Genomic DNA, 21,249 nt, shown 5'->3' with positions numbered 1-21,249 from the left:
TTGCTGTCATGTAGCAACATTTATGAAAAAGCAATGCTATAAAGGAAATCTGCAGTGAAAAATCTTATGTCTGATCGGGGGGGGGGGGGGGGGGGGGGGCTGTACGCTGGGACGCACAAGGCCCTCTCCCATGCAGAAGGCGTGCCGGCAACAGCATGACACCGCGGCCAACACGCCCCCTTTATGTATCTCTATGGGAGAGGCAGGGATGCAGCGTACGTGCATCCCCGCCTCTCCCATAGAGCTGTATGGGGGGGGGGGGGAGGGCATGTTCATCAACCTCGGTTGACAACACGCGCATTAGCCGATGCACAGCACGGCAATGTCAGGGCCTCGTACGGTAGATCGGACACTTATCCCCTATCCTGTGGCTATTTTAATGCCGGTCTCCTTTAAGTCAGTGGTCTCCAAACTATGGACCTTGGCTCTTCTCCCCACTGCAGTCTTGCTTCTATTCAATAGTTGTCCTGGCCAGCGGGATATTGGGAAGGGTGCTGTAGCTCTGGAATAATCATGTGGTGAGGTACAGGTCCACGGCAGAGGTCTAGAAGTCATCTTCTCTCTCCTCACAACTCTCTCCCTGACTAATCTCCACCCTGTCCAGCAGATTTGTGGGAGGGCAGGGTTGGAGCCCTGGTTGGCTAGATGCAAGCATGTGATCCCCTGCACAGACAGGTTAACCCCTTAGGTCACAGTAAAGCATGTAAGTGCATTGCAAGTAAAATCCACTGCAGATTATGCTACTAGTAAAATGGAGATACTGTAGATTTATTTTCCATGCAGAAACAGATATGCAGTGTACATTTTAACCCCTTAATGTAGAATCATGCACATTTATGACATTTTTGCAGGCTACAGGCTAGTTAGCGAGAAATTTACATGTCTGTCATAATTACTGCAGGAACCAACTGTGGTTATTAGTGGAGAATTTCCAGCACATTTTCAGTCCAATCTTCTGCGTGTGGACTGACCATAATTGGATAGTGGATTTAGCCACCTGTATAAGAATAGCCTACCTCTTTGCTATATATATAACTTCTGTAGTTAATGATTACTGTATACAGACCGTTTCAGTATGGTTAATTATTACAATATTCCTAACTGGGATCGTAGAGAGAAGATCTGTTGACGCCAGCCAGGAACAAATAAAGGTGTATACTGCCATGCACCAACCTGCATATGTTTTTACTATTTTATATATATATATATATATATATATATATATATATATATATAGGAAACAGCTATGCAGAACTCCAAAAATAGTGAAAAAATGTTGACTTTTATTCAACCCATGTCCAGCAGCGACGTCATCAATAGAATTCATCAAGCATTCTCATATATATATATATACCTGTCATTTGGAGAAACTTTTTACATTTCCTAGCGAATTTGTCAAAAGTTTTGATCGGCTGGGGTCTGAGTGTTCAGACCTTCACCGTTCAGGAGAACAAGCCAGGAGAAGTTTGCAAATGCTCCCTGTTCCGTGTCACATGCTTGAGAAACACTTGCAATTTAAGTCTATGGAGTGTGTCTTGGTCACGTGACACAGAGCAGGGAGAGGAGCATGCAACAGTGCAGACTTCTTCCGGCTGGTTCTCATGATAGGCGGAGATCTGAACCCTCAGACCCCTGCTGTTGAAAACTTTTGACATGTTGGTCGGGAATTATGTATGTGTAAACATACCATAAAGGGGTTTTCTGAGGGCAATTTTATAGCTGCTGCAAAAATAAAAAATAAACCATAGTCACCTTCCCTGATCCCCCGCTGCCAGTCCCCAGTGATTTCCTCTTCTTCCTGTATCCTGTGACATCCTATTTGTGTAGGAGTATATATATATATATATATATATATATATATATATATATATATACATATATAAATAATATAGTAAATTTGAGTAGCCGTATTAGTCCAGTGATGCAGATGTAAAATCAAAAAATGTTGCAGTATCTTGTAATACCTTTTTTATTGGACTAACAGCATTTTGTAGAGAACCTTTCGGGATTCCTCCCTTAATCAAGTCTAAAGCAAATCTAAGCTCACAAGCAGAAGACAGGTTATGTCTCACAAATATGCAGGGGTTAAAACAATAGATGTGGAGAATTCACACTAAGATGGGCCATAAATTGTCCTGTTATGGGAACACAGACTAAATAGATAAGAATGAGAAAAAGGGGGAGGGAGGGGGAGCAGGGGAAAGACTAGTAATTAAGCAGGACCAAGTGAGATGCAAAAGAGAATTCCCTCTTTGATGTAGTCCTCAGTGTTCATTATCACCACTGCTCCTCCCTTGTGTGCTGGTTTGATTGTTATGGTTTAATTATTCCTTAAAGGGGTATTCCAGGCAAAAACTTTTTTATATATATCAACTGGCTCCGGAAAGTTAAACAGATTTGTAAATTACTTCTATTAAAAAATCTTAATCCTTCCAATAGTTATTAGCTTCTGAAGTTGAGTTGCTGTTTTCTGTCTAACTGCTTTCTGATGACTCACGTCCCGGGAGCTGTCCAGCTCCTTTGGGGATATTCTCCCATCATGCAAGGGATATTCTCCCATCATGCACAGCTCCCATGACATCATCATTGAGCAGTTAGACAGAAAACTTCAGAAGCTAATAACTATTGGAAGGATTAAGATTTTTTAATAGAAGTCATTTACAAATCTGTTTAACTTTTCGGAGCCAGTTGATATCTAAAAAAAAGTTTTTGCCTGGATAACCCCTTTAAGTTTTTGATGGATTGAGTTGGTTTTATTATGGTGTTTTGTGACCAAGGATGCTGTTCTTAGTCTGAAACTTGCAATGTAGCTGTCCAGTTTGCTGTTGTGTCTTGGTGATGGGGTAAAATCTGAATTCTTTTTCTTGATATTGTAATCCAGGGTTGTTGTGGTACTATCCTCTTTCTTGTTATAGTACTCTTTTAGTCGCAGTCTCCTAAAGAATACTTCCAAGTCTGAGTATAGTTTGATGTCATCCAGTTTAGTGCTTGGAGAGAATGATAGTAAACTCTTCCAACATATCTGCACCAAGAATGAAGCCACCCACAACAACAAGACATTTAAAGGGGTTATCCAGGATTTATATATATATATATATATATATATATATATATATAAATCCTGGATAACCCCTTTAAATCAACTGGCTCCAGAAAGTTAAACAGATATGTAAATTAATTCCAATAAAAAATATTAATCCTTTCAGTACTTATGAGCTGAGTTGAGTTGTTCTTTTCTGTCTAAGTGCTCTCTGATGACACGTGTCTCGGGAGCTGTCCAGAGTAGAAGAAAATTCCCACAGCAAACCTATTCTGCTCTGTGCAGTTCCTGAGACAAGCAGAGATGTCAGCAGAGAGCACTGTTTCCAGACAGATAAGAACCACTCAACTTCAGCAGCTGAATTATTGGAAGGATTAAGATTTTTTAATAGAAGTAATATACAAATCTGTTTAACTTTCTGGAGCCAGTTGATTTCAACAAAAAAGTTTTTTCCTGCACAACCCCTTTAACGTTAAGGGACTATACTCCTGCACATCCTCAAATGTGGTCTACATGATACAATGCACCAAGTGTGACACAGGATGCTACATTGGTGAAACCAGCCAAAAACTCAACGAAAGGATGAATCTACACAGACATTCCATCAACCGCCATAAAGAAAATGACTACTGCACCCCAGTTGGACACCATTTGACCCAAACAGGCCACTCCATACATGACCTTACAATCAAGATACCGAGAGGGGATTTCAAAAACACACAAGAGAAAAAGATATTTGAAGCTAAAATTATACTGTTTTTTGATTCCAAAAACAGGGGACTCAATGGATTTGAGCTTCTTATCACATTATCAAAACTTCCTATAACCTGTGATGTACTGTATTCTCTTATAACCTGTGCTGTACTGTATTCTCTCATATCCTGTGCTGTACTGTATTCTCTTATAACCTGTGCTGTTCTGTATTCTCTTATAACCTGTGCTGTACTGTATTCTCTTATAACCTGTGCTGTACTGTATTCTCTCATATCCTGTGCTGTACTGTCTTCTCTTATAACCTGTGCTGTACTGTATTCTCTTATAACCTGTGCTGTACTGTATTCTCTCATATCCTGTGCTGTACTGTCTTCTCTTATATCCTGTGCTGTACTGTATTCTCTTATAACCTGTGCTGTTCTGTATTCTCTTATATCCTGTGCTGTACTGTCTTCTCTTATAACCTGTGCTGTACTGTATTCTCTTATATCCTGTGCTGTACTGTATTCTCTTATACCCTGTGCTGTACTGTATTCTCTCATATCCTGTGCTGTATTGTCTTCTCTTATAACCTGTGCTGTACTGTATTCTCTTATAACCTGTGCTGTACTGTATTCTCTCATATCCTGTGCTGTACTGTCTTCTCTTATATCCTGTGCTGTACTGTATTCTCTTATAACCTGTGCTGTTCTGTATTCTCTTATATCCTGTGCTGTACTGTCTTCTCTTATAACCTGTGCTGTACTGTATTCTCTTATATCCTGTGCTGTACTGTATTCTCTTATATCCTGTGCTGTACTGTATTCTCTTATAACCTGTGCTGTATTGTCTTCTCTTATAACCTGTGCTGTACTGTATTCTCTTATAACCTGTGCTGTACTGTATTCTCTTATATCCTGTGCTGTATTCTCTTCTCTTATAACCTGTGCTGTACTGTATTCTCTTATATCCTGTGCTCTACTGTATTCTCTTATATCCTGTGCTGTACTGTATTCTCTTATAACCTGTGCTGTATTGTCTTCTCTTATAACCTGTGCTGCACTGTATTCTCTTATAACCTGTGCTGCACTGTATTCTCTTATATCCTGTGCTGTACTGTATTCTCTTATACCCTGTGCTGTACTGTATTCTCTTATAACCTGTGCTGTACTGTATTCTCTTATAACCTGTGTTGTACTGTATTCTCTTATAACCTGTGCTGCACTGTATTCTCTTATAACCTGTGCTGTACTGTATTCTCTTATAACCTGTACTGTACTGTATTCTCTTATATCCTGTGCTGTACTGTATTCTCTTATATCCTGTGCTGTATTGTCTTCTCTTATAACATGTGCTGTACTGTATTCTCTTATATCCTGTGATGTTCTGTATTCTCTTATAACCTGTGCTGTATTGTCTTCTCTTATAACCTGTGCTGTATTGTCTTCTCTTATAACCTGTGCTGTATTGTCTTCTCTTATAACCTGTGCTGTACTGTATTCTCTTATATCCTGTGCTGTTCTGTATTCTCTTATATCCTGTACTGTATTGTCTTCTCTTATAACCTGTGCTGTATTGTCTTCTCTTATAACCTGTGCTGTATTGTCTTCTCTTATAACCTTTGATGTACTGTATTCTCTTATATCCTGTGTTGTACTGTATTCTCTTATAACCTGTGATGTACTGTATTCTCTTATATCCTGTGCTGTACTGTATTATCTTATATCCTGTGCTGTTCTGTATTCTCTTATAACCTGTGCTGTTCTGTATTCTCTTATAACCTGTGCTGTACTGTCTTCTCTTTTAACCTGTGATATACTGTCTTCTCTTTTAACCTGTGATGTACTGTCTTCTCTTTTAACCTGTGCTGTACTGTATTCTCTTATAACCTGTGCTGTACTGTATTCTCTTATAACCTGTGCTGTACTGTCATCTCTTATATCCTGTGCTGTTCTGTATTCTCTTAAAACCTGTGCTGTACTGTCTTCTCTTTTAACCTGTGATGTACTGTCTTCTCTTTTAACCTGTGATGTACTGTCTTCTCTTTTAACCTGTGATGTACTGTCTTCTCTTTTAACCTGTGCTGTACTGTCTTCTCTTTTAACCTGTGCTGTACTGTATTCTCTTATATCCTGTGCTGTTCTGTATTCTCTTATAACCTGTGCTGTACTGTCTTCTCTTTTAACCTGTGATGTACTGTATTCTCTTATATCCTGTGCTGTACTGTCTTCTCTTTTAACCTGTGATGTACTGTATTCTCTTATAACCTGTGCTGTACTGTATTCTCTTATAACCTGTGCTGTACTGTCTTCTCTTTTAACCTGTGATGTACTGTATTCTCTTATATCCTGTGCTGTACTGTCTTCTCTTTTAACCTGTGATGTACTGTATTCTCTTATAAGCTGTGCTGTTCTGTATTCTCTTATAACCTGTGCTGTACTGTCTTCTCTTATAACCTGTACTGTACTATATTCTCTTATAACCTGTGCTGTACTGTCTTCTCTTATGACCTGTGATGTAGTGTATTCTCTTATAACCTGTGATGTACTGTATTCTCTTATAACCTGTGCTGTACTGTCTTCTCTTATAACCTGTGATGTAGTGTATTCTCTTATATCCTGTGCTGTACTGTATTCTCTTATAACCTGTGATGTACTGTATTCTCTTATAACCTGTGCTGTTCTGTATTCTCTTATAACCTGTGCTGTTCTGTATTCTCTTATAACCTGTGCTGTACTGTCTTCTCTTATAACCTGTGCTGTACTGTATTCTCTTATAACCTGTGCTGTACTGTCTTCTCTTATAACCTGTGATGTAGTGTATTCTCTTATAACCTGTGATGTAGTGTATTCTCTTATAACCTGTGCTGTACTGTATTCTCTTATATCCTGTGCTGTTCTGTATTCTCTTATAACCTGTACTGTACTGTATTCTCTTATAACCTGTGATGTACTGTCTTCTCTTATAACCTGTGCTGTACTGTATTCTCTTATAACCTGTGGTGTACTGTCTTCTCTTATAACCTGTGCTGTACTATATTATCTTATAACCTGTGCAGTTCTGTATTCTCTTATAACCTGTGCTGTACTGTCTTCTCTTATAACCTGTGCAGTTCTGTATTCTCTTATAACCTGTGATGTACTGTATTCTCTTATAACCTGTGCTGTACTGTATTCTCTTATAACCTGTACTGTACTGTATTCTCGTATAACCTGTGCTGTACTGTATTATCTTATAACCTGTGATGTACTGTATTCTCTTATAACCTGTGCTGTACTGTATTCTCTTATAACCTGTACTGTACTGTATTCTCGTATAACCTGTGCTGTACTGTATTCTCTTATAACCTGTGCTGTACTGTCTTCTCTTATAACCTGTGCTGTACTGTATTCTCTTATAACCTGTGATGTACTGTATTCTCTTATAACCTGTGTTGTACTGTATTCTCTTATAACCTGTGCTGTACTGTATTCTCTTATAACCTGTGCTGTACTGTATTCTCTTATAACCTGTGCTGTACTGTATTCTCTTATAACCTGTGCTGTTCTGTATTCTCTTATAACCTGTGCTGTACTGTATTCTCTTATAACCTGTGCTGTTCTGTATTCTCTTATAACCTGTGCTGTACTGTATTCTCTTATAACCTGTGCTGTACTGGATTCTCTTATATCCTGTGCTGTACTGTATTCTTATATCCTGTGCTGTTCTGTCTTCTCTTATAACCTGTGCTGTACTGTATTCTCTTATAACCTGTGATGTACTGTATTCTCTTATAACCTGTGTTGTACTGTATTCTCTTATAACCTGTGCTGTACTGTATTCTCTTATAACCTGTGCTGTACTGTATTCTCTTATAACCTGTGCTGTCCTGTATTCTCTTATAACCTGTGCTGTACTGTATTCTCTTATAACCTGTGCTGTTCTGTATTCTCTTATAACCTGTGCTGTACTGTATTCTCTTATAACCTGTGCTGTACTGGATTCTCTTATATCCTGTGCTGTACTGTATTCTTATATCCTGTGCTGTACTGTCTTCTCTTATAACCTGTGCTGTACTGTATCCTCTTATAACCTGTGATGTACTGTATTCTCTTATAACCTGTGTTGTACTGTATTCTCTTATAACCTGTGCTGTACTGTATTCTCTTATAACCTGTGCTGTACTGTATTCTCTTATAACCTGTGCTGTACTGTATTCTCTTATAACCTGTGCTGTACTGTATTCTCTTATAACCTGTGCTGTTCTGTCTTCTCTTATAACCTGTGCTGTTCTGTATTCTCTTATAACCTGTGCTGTTCTGTATTCTCTTATAACCTGTGCTGTACTGTCTTCTCTTATAACCTGTGCTGTACTTACTGTACTTACTTACCAGCATGTCCTTATTGTAGTCATGCAGTGGGGGCAGGTGACAAACTTGTTACCCGCTTGCACATCTCCCCCCAGCCCTGCTGTATGATGACAACTCCCATTATGTCCTTACTGTAAGGAGGGCATGCTGGGAGTTGTAGTCATGCGGTGCAGTGCAGGCGGGAAATGTGCGGGTGGGTTACAATAAATGTACTAACCTGTTTTCCTTGTTTTTTTTTTTCTTTCTCATTTCAGATCAGTGTATCCTGTGGACTACGACGATGACCAGTGTTTTTTTTTTTTTTGTTTATTGTTAATAAAATGGTTAACGAGGGCTTCAGAGTGTTTTTTGGAATAAAAGTTTCCACCACCACAGGGGTGCCGGGAAGAGCCGCTACCAACAGGCCCGGAGCATCTAATATGGCGCTCCTGGGCCTAGGCCGTAACAGGCTGGCATTATTTAGGCTGGGGAGGGTCAGTAACAATGGTCCTCACCCACCCTAGTAACGTCAGGCTGTTGCTGCTTGGTTGGTATTTAGCTGAGAATGAAAATATGGGGAACCCTATGCATTTTTTTCCCCATAAATAATTAAATAATAAAAGAAAAACACATAGGGTTCCCTGTATTTTTATTCTCAGCCAGGTACCAAGCCTAACGTTACCAGGGTGGGCAAGGACCATTGTTACTGGTCCTCCCCAGCCTAAATAACACCAGCCTGTTACTGGCTAGGCCCAGGAGCGCCATTTTTGATGCTCTGGGCCTGTTGGTAGCGGCTGTTCCCGGCACCCCTGTGACGGTGGGTACGGGGGTAATAATCGGTGGTTAGCGCTAGCTGTTTTCAGGGCTAACGCTAAGCCCCGGCTTAGTAAAGGACTCCGTCTATAAGATGGCTTTCACTACTAAGGGTGCATTCACTCCACGTTTTTGCAATACAGTTCCTGTATCAGGCTTTTGATGAAAAACTGATTCCTCAAAACCGGACTAAACTGTATCAAAACGTGTGTACAAATTTTAACCCATATACAGATAAAAACCGTATACGGTTTAAAAAATGATGTCCGGTTGCATCCGTTTTTTTAAGAAAAAAATTTATAAGTTTTTAACTTTTCACTCCATTATGAATAAAGTTTCACTTGTTTGATTGAAATTCCAAGAAAAAAAACTGTGCAAAGTCAAAAAACGTATGGTGAAAACCATATGGAACCATACGCAAATACAGTTCTGTACGGTTCCCATTGACTCCCAAGTTTTAAAAAAAACGTAGACGGTTTAATACAGTTTTTCACCCGGACCAAATACGTGGTAGACTACGGTTTTGGGTACGGGAAAAAAAACTGACAAAACCGTACAGGATACAAAACGGACACAACCGGATGCATCTTTTGGCATACGGTTTTCATTGGAAAGTCAATGCATACGGTTTTCAATACGGTTCCATACGGTTTTCAATACGGTTCCATACGGTTTTCACATAGAAAACGTATACAGGAACTGTATTGCAAAAATGTGGTGTGAATGCAGCCTAAGCTTGTAAGTAAAGTAAATAAAAAATAAAAATAAAAAACACAATTAAAAACTTTTATTTTAAAAAACACTCCCCCCCCCCACAAGTCCTCATTACAAAATGTTGTTAATATTAAATGAATAAAAAACGCTGATCATCATAGTCCACCAAATCTGAAGTAGCCCACAGGATAGACGGATCTGAAATGAAAACAAAAAAACAAAAAAATGGGTTAGTACATTTAGGGGAAAAATGTGAACCAAATTTATCAACCCACTGTGATAGTATAATAAATATGTCACACAAAAGCAAACCTAAGGGAAAAGGCCTACAGAGCTCACTTACCAAAGCAACGAACCCCCGCCCATGTGACTGTACCCTAAAAACACTACACTACACTAACACACAATAAAATAAAAAGTAAAAAACACTACATATACACATACCCCTACACAGCCCCCCTCCCCAATAAAAATAAAAAACGTCTGGTACGCCACTGTTTCCAAAACGGAGCCTCCAGCTGTTGCAAAACAAGTACTCCCAGTATTACCAGACAGCCACTGACTGTCCAGGCATGCTGGGAGTTTTACAACAGCTGGAGGCCCCCTGTTTGGGAATCACTGGCGTAGAATACCCCTATGTCCACCCCTATGCAATCCCTAATTTAGGCCTCAAATGGGCATGGCGCTCTCACTTTGGAGCCCTGTCATATTTCAAGGCAACAGTTTAGGGCTTCATATGGGGTATCGCCGTACTCGGGAGAAATTGTGTTACAAATTTTTTTTTTGGGGGGGGGGGTATTTTCTGCTTTTACAGTTTTTAAAAATGTAAAATTTTTGGGAAAACAAGCATTTTAGGTAAAAAATAAATAATTTTTTTTTACATATGCAAAAGTCGTGAAACACCTGTGGGGTATAAAGGTTCACTTAACCCCTTGTTACGTTCCCCGAGGGGTCTAGTTTCCAAAATAGTATGCTATGTGTTTTTTTTTTTTTTTTTTTTGCTAAATGCGGCATGCCCCCAGAGCAAAATTTGCTTCCAAAAACCCAAATGTGACTACTCCTCTTCTGAGACCTGTAGTGCGCCAGCAGAGCACTTTTCACCCCCATATGGGGTGTTTTCTGAATCAGGAGAAATTGGGCTTCAAATTTTGGGGGGTATTTTCTGCTATTACCCTTTTTATAAATGTAAAGTTTTTGGGAAAACAAGCATTTTAGGTCAATTTTTTTTTCTTTTCTTTTTTTTACATTTGCAAAAGTCATGAAACACCTGTGGGGTATTAAGGCTCACTTTATCCCTTGTTACATTTCCCGAGGGGTCTAGTTTCCAAAATGGTATGCCATGTGTTTTTTTTTTTTTTGCTGTTTTGACACCCTAGGGGCTTCCTAAATGTGACATGCCCCCCAAAAACCATTTCAGAAAAATTTTCTCTCCAAAATCCCCTTGTCGCTCCTTCCCTTCTGAGCCCTCTACTGCGCCCACCGAATACTTTTCATAGACATATGAGGTATGTGCTTACTGGATAGAAATTGGGCTACAAATACAAGTAAAAATTTTCTTCTTTTACCCCTTGCAAAAATTCAAAAATTGGGTCTACAAGAACATGCGAGGGTAAAAAATGAAGATTTTGAATTTTCTCCTTCACTTTGCTGCTATTCCTGGGAAACACCTAAAGGGTTAAAACACTGACTTAATGTCATTTTGAATACTTTGGGGGGTGTAGTTTTTATAATGGGGTCTTTTATGGGGTATTTCTAATTTGAAGACCCTTCAAATCCACTCCAAACTGAACTGGTCCCTGAAAAATATTGAGTTTGAAAATTTTTTGAATTGGAAAATTGCTGCTGAACTTTGAAGCCCTCTGGTGTCTTCCAAAAGTAAAAACTCATAAATTTTATGATTCAAACATAAAGTAGACATATTGGGGGAGATTTATCAAACGATTTAGACTGGTTTTTCCTGTCTAAATTTGTCGCACAGAAAGTCGCAGTCTAAATATGTGCGACTTTTCTGCGACTTTTGCTCTAGAGGATTTTTAGAACATGATGCATGCAAGTCTATTTTAGACAGAAATGCATTGGAAAATGCATTGATGCTGAATTTATCAAGTGCGACTTTTGTGCGACAAGTCACATCTGCCCAAAATACACTGAAATGTCAGACCATGTTGGAGCAGGTCTAAATGCAGTTTAAGCTGTAGATCCTGAAGTCTGAGTACAGAATTTATGAAGGGCTGTGAGACCTTTGATAAATTAGGAGCACAATAGACAGGAGACTACCACATACGCTGGTCTATAAGCATACCCAGAATAGACTAGATTAGTAAATGTCCCCCACTGTATATGTGAACCAAAAAATTTTTTTTTTGAATATCCATTTTCCTTACAAGCAGAGAGCTTCAAAGTTAGAAAAATGCAAAATTTTCACTTTTTTCATAAAATTTTGGGATTTTTCACCAAGAAAGGATGCAAGTTACCATAAAATGTTGCCACTATGTTAAAGTAGAATATGTCACGAAAAAACAGTCTCGGAATCAGAATGATAACTAAAAGCATTCCAGAGTTATTAATGTTTAAAGTGACAGTGGTCAGATGTGTAAAAAACTTCCGAATCCTTAAGGTGAAAAGGGGCTAAGTCCTTGAGGGGTTAATATACAGTACAGACCAAAAGTTTGGACACACCTTCTCATTCAAAGAGTTTTCTTTATTTTGATGACTATGAAAATTGTAGATTCACACTGAAGGCATCAAAACTATGAATTAACACGTGTGGAATTATATACATAACAAAAAAAGTGTGAAACAACTGAAAAAATGTCATATTCTAGGTTCTAGCCACCTTTCACTTTGATTACTGCTTTGCCCACTTTGCATGAGCTTCAAGAGGTAGTCACCTGAAATGGTCTTCCAGCAGTCTTGAAGGAGTTCCCAGAGATACTTAGCACTTGTTGGCCCTTTTGCCTTCATTGTGTTCAGGTCCGGTGACTGTGGAGGCCAGGTCATCTGGGGCAGCACCCCATCGCTCTCCTTCTTGGTCAAATAGCCCTTACACAGCCTGGACGTGTCTGGGGTCATTGTCCTGTTGAAAAATAAATGATGGTCCAACTAAACGCAAACCGGATGGAATAGCAGCCGCTGCAAGATGCTGTGGTAGCCATGCTGGTTCAGTATGCCTTCAATTTTGAATAAATCCCCAACAGTGTCACCAGCAAAGCCCCCCCCCCACACCTTCACACCCCCTCCTCCACACCATCACACCTCCTCCTCCATGCTTCACAGTGGGAACCAGGCATGTAGAGTTCATCCCTTCACCTTTTCTGCTTCGCACAAAGACACAATGATTGGAACCAAAGATCTCAAATTTGGACTCATCAGACCAAAGCACAGATTTCCACTGGTCTAATGTCCATTCCTTGTGTTCTTTAGCCCAAACAAGTCTCTTCCGCTTGTTGCCTGTCCTTAGCAGTGGTTTCCTAGCAGATATTCTACCATGAAGGCCTGATTCACACAGTCTCCTCTTAAAGGGGTACTCTGGTGCTTACACATCTTATCCCCTATCCAAAGGATAGGGGATAAGATGCCTGATCGCTATCACGCCCCCTCCCGTAGGCTTGCATTGAGGGGTGGAGCGTGACGTCACACGGGGGCAGCCCTGCGGCCACCGGTAATCAGACCCGGAGCGAACACGCTCCTGGGACTGATTACAAACGGGGTGCCGCGTGCATGATCCTGAGGGTCCCCAGCGGCGGGACTCCCGCGATCAGGCATCTTATCCCCTATCCTTTGGATAGGGGATAAGATGTGTAAGCGCCGGAGTACCCCTTTAACAGTTGTTCTAGAGACGTGTCTGCTGCTAGAACTCTGTGTAGCATTGACCTGGTCTCTAATCTGAGCTGCTGTTAACCTGCGACTTCTGAGATTGCTGGTGACTGGGATGAACTTATCCTCCGCAGCAGAGGTGACTCTTGGTCTTCCTTTCCTGGGGCGCTCCGCATTTCAGCCAGTTTCTTTGAGGCTCTTTATGGTTTTGTGACTGCACTTGGGGACCCTTTCCACCTAGAATAGGACATATTTTCAGTTGTTATGTCTATAATTCCACATGCGGTAATTCATAGTTTTGATGCCTTCAGTGTGAATCTACAATTTTCATAGTCATGAACATAAAGAAAACTCTTTGAATGAGAAGGTGTTTCCAAACTTTTGGTCTGTACTGTTTTTCTCATTGATTATTAGAAGATCATGTGTATCCTGTTGTATCTACAGAGAATTCTCTACGATGCTACCAAAGAATGGGGAATTAAAGTGGAACGCGTGGAAATAAAAGACGTCAAGTTGCCGTCATCCTTACAGAGAGCGATGGCCGCTGAAGCAGAAGCCGCCCGTGAAGCCAGAGCGAAGGTGCCAAATCATATTGGGGGAGATTTATCAAAACCTGTGCAGAGGAAGAGTGGTGCAGTTGCCCATAGCAACCAATCAGATTGCTTCTTTCATTTTCCACAGGCCTCTTTAGAGGCCTGTGGAAAATGAAAGAAGCAATCTGATTGGTTGCTATGGGCAACTGCACCACTCTTCCTCTGCACAGGTTTTGATAAATCTCCCCCATTGTTCTTAGTATGTGTAGCACATTGAATTGTAAATGGTGTCTCTCATCATTAGCACATGGCACAACCATAGGCAACATTCTCACTGATGTCGGCCTTTTATACCATTGATCCCAATTGATGTTTGCATGGTTGGTGTTTCCCAACCAGTGTGCCTCCAGCTGTGGAAAAACTACAACTCCCAGCATGCCCGGGCAGCCAAAAGCAGGGAGTTGTAGTTTTGCACCAGCTGGAGGCACACTGGTTGGGAAACACTGGCTTACATAGTAGGCGTTCTGCTTTTCTATGAGCTCATCTACATTAGGGAGTAAGCTGTTCCTCTATTCCCTCCTATAGAAAGTGTCTTCTGATCTTTTAGGCTAAGTTTCTACTTGTTTTTATGTCCTGTGTTTTTTGGTTTGAAAAAAACGCAAGAAAAAATCCCCGACAAAACGCCCATGCAATTTCCTGCGTCTGGCGTTTTTTCTGGCGTGTGTTTCATTTGAGTGGAAATTGCATTTTTGGCCCCTTTGGCGTTTTTTTTTTGGTACCCAAAATTTGTTGGGTACCAAAAAAAAAAAAAAAAAAGGATGCAGTAGTGATGGGAAAAAAGTGTACCGTATTTTTCGCCCTATAGGACGCACCGGCGTATAAGACGCACCCAATTTATAGGTGCAAAATCTAAAAAAATAAAGATTTTGAACCCAATAGTGGTCTTCAACCTGTGGACCTCCAGATGTTGCAAAACTACAACTCCCAGCTTGCCCGGACAGCCGTTGGCTGTCCGGGCATGCTGGAAGTTGTAGTTTTGCAACATCTGGAGGTCCGCAGATTGAAGACCACTGCATAGGAGGTAATACTCACGTGTCCCCGCCGCTCCGGACCCGTCACCGCTGCCCTGGATGTCGCACCATCGCTGTCGCCGTCTCCCCGTCGCTCCGGAACGTCTCTGCTGCCGGCCGGGTATCCTCGCTCTCCGTCGCCGTCATCACGTCGTTACGCACGCTGACGCACATACGCGATGACGTGATGATGAGGAAGGAGAGCGCCGGCCATACAGGGGATCCCTGAACGGAGAAGACACCGAGGAGGCAGGTAAGGTCCCTCCCGGTGTCCTGTAAGCACTAACCCGGCTATTCAGTCGGGCTGTTCAGGACCGCCACGGTGAAATCGCGGCGGTCCCGAACAGCCCGACTGAACAGCCGGGTTAGTGTCACTTTCCCTTCAGACGCGGCGGTCAGCTTTGATCGCCGTGTCTGAAGGGTTAATACAGGGCATCACCGCAATCGGTGATGTCCTGTATTAGCCGCGGGTCCCGGCCGTTGATGGCTGCAGGGACCGCCGCGATAGGTGTGTATTCGCCGTATAAGACGCACCAACTTTTTCGTTCCAGTTGTGGGGAAGAAAAAGTGCGTCTTATACGGCGAAAAATACGGTATTTAACGAAATTTATATTTTTTATAATGAAATTTTAATACATTTTTAATAAAGTGTGTGTGTTTCACTTTTTTTCATCTCTCTTTTTTGAAAATTTTTAGGTAGTACTACCACTCCCAGCATGGAACAGACTGTTCCATGATGGGAGTAGTAGTACCTGTACTAATTGACAGATCGCCCGGGTTCCGTTGCTATCCTCCTGTATAATGCAATGCAATGCAATATATATACACCTATTCATATATCCCACAGAGAGCTGTGATTGGCTGGAATCATCTGGCCAATCACAGCTCTCTGTGGGAAATATGAATATGTGTATATATACGTCAGTGCAGGGGACCATAGAAGAGTGGCCGGCCGCATCTATACATTATACAGGAGGATCGCAACGGAACCCAGGCGATCTGTCAATTAGTACAGGTACTACTACTCCCATCATGGAACAGTGTGTGTTCCATGCTGGGAGTAGTAGTACCACTGTAAAAATAAAGAATAAAAAGTGAAAAACACACACACACACTACATATGTATTATTGTCGGCTATATTTTTAGTGCCATGCCCGCCCACATAAATTGATCCCTGTTTAAAAGTTTATTTAAATTTTGTTATAAAAAATAAATTTCGTTAAATACAATATTTTCTATCACTACTGTATGTTTTTTTATTATTTTTTTTTAATGGTACCCTACGAAATTTTATTAAAAAAGGAATCTCCATCACTTTTTTGGATTGCTAAAGTCCAAAAAAGCATAAAAACCGCCTGAAAAAAAGCCAAAGTTAAAACCCACATGGTGTTTTTCTTACTCCCATAGACTTCTATGGGAGAAAAATGCCACGATTTTAGGGGAAAAAATATCTGTGGCTCAACATGCTGCGATTTTGCTAAACCGCCATGGAGCTGAAAAACGCCAAAAAAGAGTGAAAAAACTTCAAAAGGATTAAAAAAACACCAAACTGAAAAACGCCAAGTGGAAAAAGAATTTAGCGATTTCTCATTGATTTACAGCGAACAACTGTCCGCAGCGGTTTTTGAGCCGAAAAAATGCCATGCGGCAGAATTGGCGTTTTTCTTAGCCATTTCCCCCCCAAAAAATATATATATATAGAAACTCAGCCTTAAAGAGCTTTTAAGAGTTACTGTCATTAAAATAAACTTTTTACATGTTGTCAGACACGATCACAACTGGGTCTCAGTCCAAGGACCTGCTGCGATTGTAAACTTTCACTCCATAGATTAATGCAGTGAAAGGGTCAGATTTGATTGACAGCTGGGGAGTGAAATGCGCACCGCCACGCACTTCAGCCGGCTATTACTCACGATCGTGTCTAATTGGAATTGTTCTATTTTGGTTTGTGCCATCGTGCAGTGATTTTTGCGCATGGAATGATGGCGGAAAATCTGCACAGAAATTCCAGAGCGTAAGATCCACATTTTGTACTGCAAAACGGAATCCCCATTGAAACCAATACAAAATGCAGTGCACTTACAATTCTGCACAGAATTCCAAAGCAGTATTCAGCGCAGAACGTACTCTAAGGTCGGGTTCACGCGGCTGATAACTATGGCTGAATAGGAGATAACTCTTTACTTGTCTTTACTTGTAGGCTGTGTTCATGTGGGTGGAAAATGTGCAGAATGTCCGCCCAGAAAACACTGTTGGACATTTTGCACAATTGAATAATCCAGCGGGCTCTAGGACCGCTCGGAAATGGACCATCTCATAGATAGCAAGGCATTTCAGAGTGGAATCCGCAAAAAAGAATAGACATGACTATTCTTTCTGCGGACTCCAGAATCGCACCGTGCATCAGAATCCCATTTAAATCAATGGGATTTCCAAGTGGAATATTCCTGCGGAATTCCGATCAGAGATTCCGCCGTGTGAACAAAGCTTAACACTTTAAGAAGCCTACAGGAGTCTATCCAGTGTGGATTTACCTTTCAGTAGAGAACACTTGTGGCAGAACGCCCGTCAGCATTTCTCATGATGATGTTTGTGTATTGCCGCTCAGTGTACATTGTTTTATGACTAACCGCAGGTTGTTCACCCTGTAATTAAACACAACTGTCGTGAATGAAACCATTAAACTGTGTAAATAGGGACAAATCCAGGCGGTTCTGTGCCAGGGAACTTATCACCACTTCCTGACAGAAGTTCATAGTCCTGAAGGTTATTTTAGGAGATGTGGATTTTTAAGCATAATATAGTGACCTGCAGTTGCGCTTGATTTCAGAGTCCCATTAAAGGGGTACTCTGCTGGAAAACATCTTCTCCCCTATCTAAAGGATAGGGGATAAGATGTCTGATCAGGATGCTCCCACCGGTGGGGACCCCGGCAATTTCCGGGCCGGCAGCATTGGCGTCTGGAACATGGAAGATTTGACACCACACCCCCTCTATTCATGTCTATAGGAGGGGGCATGATGGCAAGTACGTAGCTGTCATGTCTCCTCCCATAGACATGAATGGAGGGGACATGGCAGCTGTAGTCGCCAGTCATCCAGCATGGAGCGGACTTCACTCAGTGCACCAGATGACTAGGGTGCCGCAGTGCAGATCGCAGGGGTCCTCAGCAGGGGGACCCCTTCAATTAGACATCTTATCCCCTATCCTTTGGAACGACAGCAGAAGAGATAGAGATAAAATAGACAGATACAAGAGATATTAGATAGATAGATATGAGATAGATAGATATGAGGTAGATAGATATGAGATAGATAGATATGAGATAGATAGATATGAGATAGATAGATTATAGATAGATAGATAGATAGATAGATAGATATGAGAGATAGATAGATAGATAGATATGAGAGATAGATAGATATGAGAGAGATAGATAGATATGAGAGAGAGATATGAGATAGATAGATATGAGAGAGAGAGAGATAGATAGAGAGATAGATAGATAGATAGATATGAGAGAGAGATAGATAGATAGATAGAAATTAGATAGATAGATAGATATGAGAGAGAGATAGATGGGTAGATAGATAGATATGGGGTAGATAGATAAATAGATAGATAGATATGAGATAGATAGATAGATATGAGATAGATAGATAGGTAGATAGATAGATAGATAGATAGATAGATAGATATGAGATAGATATAGATAGATATGAGAGAGAGAGATAGATAGATATGAGAGAGAGAGATAGATAGATAGATAGATAGATATGAGAGAGATAGATATGAGATAGATATAGATATAGATAGATAAATAGATAGATATGAGATAGATATAGATAGATAAATAGATAGATAGATAGATATGAGAGAGAGAGATAGATAGATAGATAGAAATGAGATAGATAGATAGATAGATATGAGAGAGAGAGATAGATAGATAGATATGAGAGAGATAGATAGATAGATAGATAGATATGAGATAGATAGATAGATAGATAGATATGAGATAGATGATAGATATGAGAGAGAGAGAGAGAGATAGATAGATAGATAGATAGATATGAGAGAGAGAGAGAGATAGATATGAGATAGATATAGATAGATATGAGAGAGAGATAGATAGATAGATAGATAGATAGATATGAGAGAGATAGATAGATAGATAGATAGAGATGAGATAGATGATAGATATGAGATAGATATGAGATAGATATGAGAGAGATAGATAGATATGAGATAGATAGATAGATAGATATGAGATAGATAGATAAATAGATAGATATGAGAGAGATAGATAGATATGAGATAGATATAGATAGATAAATAGATAGATAGATAAGAGATAGATAGATATGAGATAGATAGATATGAGATAGATAGATATGAGATAGATAGATAGATATGCGATAGATAGATAGGTAGATATGAGATAGATAGATATGAGATAGATAGATAGATAGATAGATAGATATAAGATAGGTAGATGGACTGCCTCATGCCTCCATTATACATTGATAGCTCAACCAATGTATATATACCCTGATATGTTTAACCCCAGCTGAACTCAGACCGACTAGTTTACCCTTAGACATTCAACAATCAACATGACCTATATACAAGTGTACTTTATATACTGTATAACGTTTTCTGTAGCAGGCAGTGGTAATATAAGGCTGCGGTGTTAATCTCTTTACATTGTATTTTATACAGGTGGTTGCGGCAGAGGGGGAGATGAACGCCTCTCGGGCCCTGAAAGAAGCCGCTGTGATCATGTCCGAATCTCCTGCCGCCCTCCAGCTCCGCTACCTCCAGACTCTGTCTCATATCGCTGCAGAGAAGAATTCCACCATTATATTCCCCATCCCCATGGAGTTCTCTTCACTATTATCCCACAGATAGGCAGGATCAGTAACAAGTTCCAGCAGGGTCGTACCCCTAGTATGCCGAGAACTTGTCTTTTCTTCTTCTTGTAATTCCAAAGTCATGTTATGGCATGCGCAGAATAAATGTTGTGTGTGATACAGACCCTACCATTGTATTGTCTGCTCTCTGGAATCTGCAGCTATAGCTGTGCTGCCTCGTCTGTATCAGGTCAAGTTCACATGGCCGAAAGTGTGTGGAATGTCCACCTGAAAATTATATCAGAATAGATATGTGCCACGGAAATTCCATCAAAATCAATGGGACTCTGCTGCAGTGGAATTTCCAAGCAGAATATTCCTGCAGAATTCCGCTCAGAAATTCCGCCATGTGAACATGGCCTTAGGCTATGATCACACAGCAAAATTTCTACTACTCTGCTCAAAGCATACTTCAGATTTTTCACAGTTTTGCGGAATTTGAGCCTAAGGCTAGGTTCAGACTACGGAATTTCCGCCGGAATTTTTGCTTTGAAATTTCCGGCAGAAATTCCGCTTACTATAATGCATAGTGTAGTGAATGGTTTTCCGTTCACAAATTCACACTTCGGAATTTGTGAAGCGGAAAATCCGGCTGAAAAATCTGCTAGAAAATTTCCGCCTGAAGAAAGGGGTTGCTCTTTCTTCAGGCAGAAATCCTAGTGGAACACATAGCAGTCTATAAGAGACTGCAGTGTCCGCGCGGTCCTAGCGCCGACTAATTCAGCGCAGGTGGAACTTGGAATCTCCGGGCGAAAATTTTCTGCCCGGAGATTCCGTAGTCTGAACCTAGCCTATGGCTGGGTTCATGCTGTGGAATTTCTGGGCAGAATTTCTGCCGGAGGTCAAGCCGGCGGCACTAGGACTGCACTGCCGTCCCCATAGATGTCAATGTATTTATGAGCAGATCTCCCAAAAGATCAACCCAGAAATGCATTGCCGTCTATGGGGACGGCAATGTGGTCCGTGTTGTCTTAGCGCCGCTGGCTAAATCTCCGGCAGAAATTCTGCTCAGAGATTCCGTAGTGTGAACCTAGCTTAAGGGTCTATTCATATGGCAGAATTTCCGCTTGCCGAATTCCACCTCAAATTAAAGCCCATAGACTTCTATAGGATTCTGCACTCCCATTCATACTTAATTCCGCAAGCGGAAATTCGGAAGTGTGAATGGAAGTGCGGAATCCCATAGAAGTCTATCGGCTTTAATTTGAGGTGGAATTCCGCAAGCGGAAATTCTGCTGCGTGAACAGACCCTCACCCAAGTGTAATTCAAGTGAAATTTCTGTGCTTTCAAAACTTCAATGGGGCTCTGGACGGATTTCTTATAATTTAGC

General features: G+C 40.7%; 1 protein-coding gene across 6 annotated transcripts in view; it reads left to right on the top strand.

Moving 5' to 3' along the window:
• LOC130357058 (stomatin-like) overlaps positions 1-20,107 on the top strand; it is a 140,658-nt gene extending 120,551 nt beyond the window's left edge. For 4 of the 6 annotated variants that reach the window (XM_056559387.1, XM_056559386.1, XM_056559385.1 and 1 more), the window contains exons 7-8: positions 13,849-13,983; positions 19,728-20,064. In XM_056559387.1, the coding sequence (XP_056415362.1) occupies positions 13,849-13,983; positions 19,728-19,916 (324 nt within the window). In that variant the 3' untranslated portion in view covers positions 19,917-20,064. Of the gene's footprint in view, positions 1-13,848; positions 13,984-19,727 lie in introns of all 6 variants that reach the window. The other 2 variants (XM_056559383.1, XM_056559384.1) reach the window with 2 other exon arrangements.
• Positions 20,108-21,249: the final 1,142 nt, after the last annotated feature.

The sequence above is a fragment of the Hyla sarda genome, chromosome 2, assembly GCF_029499605.1.
Source record: "Hyla sarda isolate aHylSar1 chromosome 2, aHylSar1.hap1, whole genome shotgun sequence".
NCBI classification, from domain to species: domain Eukaryota; kingdom Metazoa; phylum Chordata; class Amphibia; order Anura; family Hylidae; genus Hyla; species Hyla sarda.
Note: the sequence above shows the minus strand (reverse complement) of the source record. Positions and strands in the feature narration are given on the sequence as shown.